This window comes from Cynoglossus semilaevis, chromosome W, assembly GCF_000523025.1.
Source record: "Cynoglossus semilaevis isolate Cse_v1.0 chromosome W, Cse_v1.0, whole genome shotgun sequence".
Taxonomy (NCBI): Eukaryota; Metazoa; Chordata; class Actinopteri; order Pleuronectiformes; family Cynoglossidae; genus Cynoglossus; species Cynoglossus semilaevis.
Window position 1 is genome coordinate 6,030,132 of NC_024327.1, and position 4,605 is coordinate 6,034,736.

The following is a 4,605-nucleotide window of genomic DNA, read 5'->3' on the forward strand; positions in this document are numbered from 1 at the left end:
TGGGGTCCCCCCAGAAGAGCTGGAGGAAGTGTCGAGGGAGAGGGAAGCCTGGGTGTCCCTGCTCAGACTGTTGCCCCGCGACCCGGCCCCGGATAAGCGGTTGATGATGATGGATGGATGGATGGATTGATGGATTGATGGATGGATGGATGGATGGATGGATGGATGGATGGATGGATGGATGGATGGATGGATGGATGGATGGATGGATGGATGGATGGATGGATGGATGGATGGATGGATGGATGGATGGATGGATGGATGGATGGATGGATGGATGGATGGATGGATGGATGGATGGATGGATGGATGGATGGATGGATGGATGGATGGATGGACCTGTTTGTTCTGGCGTTTTGTTATTAAACAAATCGATCATCTACCGGCTGCTTCCAGTCCTTGCCTGAAGACACCTCGCACAGCAAGAATCTTTCAACAGGTCATAAAATTAATATAATCAAATTAATTAATGACAGACCTCCTAACATGTGCACCTACCATAAGGACAGCAGAGCCCGACTGTTGCTCCCCAGGGTTCACGACTAATCAGCAGGGGTGTTGCATTTAATGACTGTACCATAAATTAAGGTTTTTCTTACATGGTGTGTATTAAACTCTTTTGTATGGCAAGTGGAACCATATATTTATAACTCTGTTACACATTTGAATCTATACATTAAGTTTTTTGCCCTGGAGCCAATCGCATCAAAACCAGGCAGAACCAGAAGTCGCATTAATGGTAAGTATTTTATGTCTGGATAGTTAAACAACGTTAATCATTTTTTTAGCTCTCACAGAAATACATTTTAAAATATGTGAGTTTTTTGGCTCTCTCTGCTGAAAAGGTTCCCAACCCCTGTTCTAAACAAATGCACTGAGCAGAGCAACGTGGGACGAAACGGCATCTGATCTCCTCCATTGAGGTTGCACTGCCCCTTTAAACATTTACTCCTTCCTGTGGCTCTGCAGCTAACACTGGCTCATCTGTCAACGCCGAGCCGTCCCTGAGGATGGTTAATGTAGCTGTGTGTGACGCCACCAGGTGGCTGCAGCGCTGTGTGGTACTGACCGAGGGTCCCTTAGTGACCTGGGGTCACTGCATACCAAACCACTGTTCTTGATCGGCCCACGGTGCAGCTTCACTGTCACTGCCCTCCAGATCTCCATCCTCCCCACTGCCTTCCATGTCATCGCCATCCAGCTCCATGGTGGCGTCTGTGGGACTCTCTTCTTTCTCCATCTTCTGCATGCCTTCTAACGACTTCTGGTCATTGGGATCCAGACTTAATATGGGGGGGAAAAAGCACACAGTTAAAAAGAAGCCAACCTCAATGCAAAAATACAGACAAAAAGTGCAATCGTGTTTAGAGTCATGTGAATATCTATCTATCATAACCAGGGCTGTCAAATGATTGGAATTTTTATCTGATTAATCACATTAATCATAATGTCAGCTATAGACTTATTCACATCATGGGATATGCAGTATAGTACAGCTTCATTCTGCCATCTAATGGGATTAATGCTTTCATTTCCACCTCACCTCAGAGCTATGCTGTACTGATCCATGGCTTCTTGGTAATCATTGACAGCCACCAGAAAATCTCCCAGCATTCTGTGCAGGACACAGTCACTCAGATTGGCCAGGGCATTCCTGAGGAGAGCAATTCCTTCTTCATACTTCTGTTCTCGGCCTTGAAAAAAACCCAGAAAAACTTTTTTTTAATGTGTATTTTAAACATTTGATAATTTTTTAAAAAAAAGATCTTGAATGTCTCAATCATGTCATGGAGCTTCCAATAGTGGTGCATACTCAGCAGCTCAGCCTTTTTGACCACCGCCTTGGTGTAGTCCGGTCTCTGGGCCAGTGCTTTGTCCAGCAGGGACTTTGCTTTCTCCTGGGTCATAGGATCTTCCAGGCACACTGTGGCTAAGATGGTCAGCGTCTGTGCATTGGCCCCCAGAGTCTTATAGATATTGTTAGCCATTCCCATGGCTTCTCGAATCCCATTGGATGCCAAGTAACAGTCGATAAGGCCTGGATATATAAAGAATGCCAGTCAACATGAAACAGAAGTCAGGAGAGAACGTTCTTACCGCCTGTTTGAAAATGTACCTTCATAGCAGTCCAGTTGACATGGTGCCAAACGCATGGCCTCCCTGAAATGGATGATAGCTTCCTGAACACGGCCCATGTTTCTCAGTGCTGCCCCCTTGAGAAGGAGAGCTTGCACACTGTTGCTGTTCAGCTGGATGGCCTTGGCTCCCAGGTACAGAGTTCTGGAGTACCGCTTGCTATAAAAACTGTGACAACTGCAGGAAAACAATTAAAAAAGGAGAATAAAAAAAATGTACATTTCAGAAATCAGAATCAGAAAGTTTTTATTGCCAGGTAGGTTTTCACCTACGAGAAATTTGTTGTGGCATACAGTGCAGCGAAAGAAACGTACATGAAGGTATACAAATGTTGTTGAATAAATTAAATTATGCCTATGGGTGGACATTTACAGAATAGCAGAGAAATATACAACATTTTGAAAGTGCAGGGGGGGTGGGTGTGTGCAGGTGGGGGGTCAGTGAGAGCCTTTTCGTCTTTTGACAAGTCTAATAGCAGATGGGAAGAAGCTGTTTTTGTGGCGAGGGGTTTCGGTCTGGTGTTCTGAAGTTTTTTCCTACCCGAGTTAACTGCACATGAGTACGTCGGCCATTTGCCGCTGCAGACAAGCAAGTTTTCTGCTACCCGACCAATAAACAAGGTTAGTTTCTTGTATTTTTAAAACTTTATATGACCAGTATGCAATGCATCGGTTTGACAAAACCAAATTATTTCAACTTGCCACGTGCATGAGATCGTGTCTGAATGCAGTTTGAATAGCTAATGCTGCAAATTATCGTCATTTTCATGTAGTCATACATCTTGCTCATGTAGCCTCCGAATTTTCCAGCTGTTTTAAAACAGTTCCTTACTAAATTTGTGTAATTTTCATAGTCATAAAACTTGCTCATGTAGCCTGCGAACTTATGTGTATGCAATTTGAATGTCTAATAGCGCTGTGATTTTCCAGCTGGGGAAAAAGCACACAGTTAAAAAGAAGCCAACCTCAATGCAAAAATACAGACAAAAAGTGCAATCGTGTTTAGAGTCATGTGAATATCTATCTATCATAACCAGGGCTGTCAAATGATTGGAATTTTTATCTGATTAATCACATTAATCATAATGTCAGCTATAGACTTATTCACATCATGGGATATGCAGTATAGTACAGCTTCATTCTGCCATCTAATGGGATTAATGCTTTCATTTCCACCTCACCTCAGAGCTATGCTGTACTGATCCATGGCTTCTTGGTAATCATTGACAGCCACCAGAAAATCTCCCAGCATTCTGTGCAGGACACAGTCACTCTGATTGGCCACAGAGGAAAGCAATTCCGTCTTCATTGTTCTGTTCTCGACCTTGAAAAAAAAAACAGAAAAACTTATTAAAAATGTGTATTTCAAACATTTAAATTATTTTAAAGATCTTGAATTCTCAATCATGTCGTAGAGCTTCCAATACTGATGCATACTCAGTAGCTCAGCCTTTTTGACCACCGCCTTGGTGTAGTCCGGTCTCTGGGCCAGTGCTTTGTCCAGCAGGGACTTTGCTTTCTCCTGGGTCATAGGATCTTCCAGGCACACTGTGGCTAAGATGGTCAGCGTCTGTGCATTGGCCCCCAGAGTCTTATAGATATTGTTAGCCATTCCCATGGCTTCTCGAATCCCATTGGATGCCAAGTAACAGTCGATAAGGCCTGGATATATAAAGAATGCCAGTCAACATGAAACAGAAGTCAGGAGAGAACGTTCTTACCGCCTGTTTGAAAATGTACCTTCATAGCAGTCCAGTTGACATGGTGCCAAACGCATGGCCTCCCTGAAATGGATGATAGCTTCCTGAACACGGCCCATGTTTCTCAGTGCTGCCCCCTTGAGAAGGAGAGCTTGCACACTGTTGCTGTTCAGCTGGATGGCCTTGGCTCCCAGGTACAGAGTTCTGGAGTACCGCTTGCTATAAAAACTGTGACAACTGCAGGAAAACAATTAAAAAAGGAGAATAAAAAAAATGTACATTTCAGAAATCAGAATCAGAAAGTTTTTATTGCCAGGTAGGTTTTCACCTACGAGAAATTTGTTGTGGCATACAGTGCAGCGAAAGAAACGTACATGAAGGTATACAAATGTTGTTGAATAAATTAAATTATGCCTATGGGTGGACATTTACAGAATAGCAGAGAAATATACAACATTTTGAAAGTGCAGGGGGGGTGGGTGTGTGCAGGTGGGGGGTCAGTGAGAGCCTTTTCGTCTTTTGACAAGTCTAATAGCAGATGGGAAGAAGCTGTTTTTGTGGCGAGGGGTTTCGGTCTGGTGTTCTGAAGTTTTTTCCTACCCGAGTTAACTGCACATGAGTACGTCGGCCATTTGCCGCTGCAGACAAGCAAGTTTTCTGCTACCCGACCAATAAACAAGGTTAGTTTCTTGTATTTTTAAAACTTTATATGACCAGTATGCAATGCATCGGTTTGACAAAACCAAATTATTTCAACTTGCCACGTGCAT

The 4,605-nt window shown here is 43.5% G+C and overlaps 1 protein-coding gene across 2 annotated transcripts; it reads right to left on the reverse strand.

The window, feature by feature from the left end:
• Positions 1-353: 353 nt before the first annotated feature.
• On the reverse strand, positions 354-4,177 carry LOC103397044 (anaphase-promoting complex subunit 7-like). 2 transcript variants are annotated; one of them, XM_025052859.1, is made up of 4 exons: positions 3,876-4,177; positions 3,573-3,797; positions 1,544-1,694; positions 354-1,283 (listed from the first exon to the last, which is right to left on the reverse strand). In XM_025052859.1, the coding sequence occupies exons 1-4, from the start codon at positions 3,952-3,954 to the stop codon at positions 1,094-1,096; spliced, it is 645 nt and encodes a 214-aa protein (XP_024908627.1). In that variant the 5' UTR covers positions 3,955-4,177; the 3' UTR covers positions 354-1,093. The 2 variants fall into 2 exon arrangements, with proteins under 2 accessions (XP_024908627.1, XP_024908626.1); XM_025052858.1 differs by lacking the exons at positions 3,573-3,797; positions 3,876-4,177 and adding exons at positions 1,814-2,038; positions 2,117-2,411.
• Positions 4,178-4,605: the final 428 nt, after the last annotated feature.

Bases quoted from the DNA above. Each gene is read 5' to 3' on its own strand.
- LOC103397044 (XM_025052859.1), bottom strand. From the start codon at position 3,954: ATGGGCCGTGTTCAGGAAGCTATCATCCATTTCAGGGAGGCCATGCGT. The intron at 1,695-3,572 runs GTATGCATCAGT...GTTTTTTTCAAG, and splicing joins CAAAAAGGCTGAGCTACTGA to GCCGAGAACAGAAGTATGAA. The intron at 1,284-1,543 runs GTGAGGTGGAAA...CCCCATATTAAG, and splicing joins CAGTACAGCATAGCTCTGAG to TCTGGATCCCAATGACCAGA.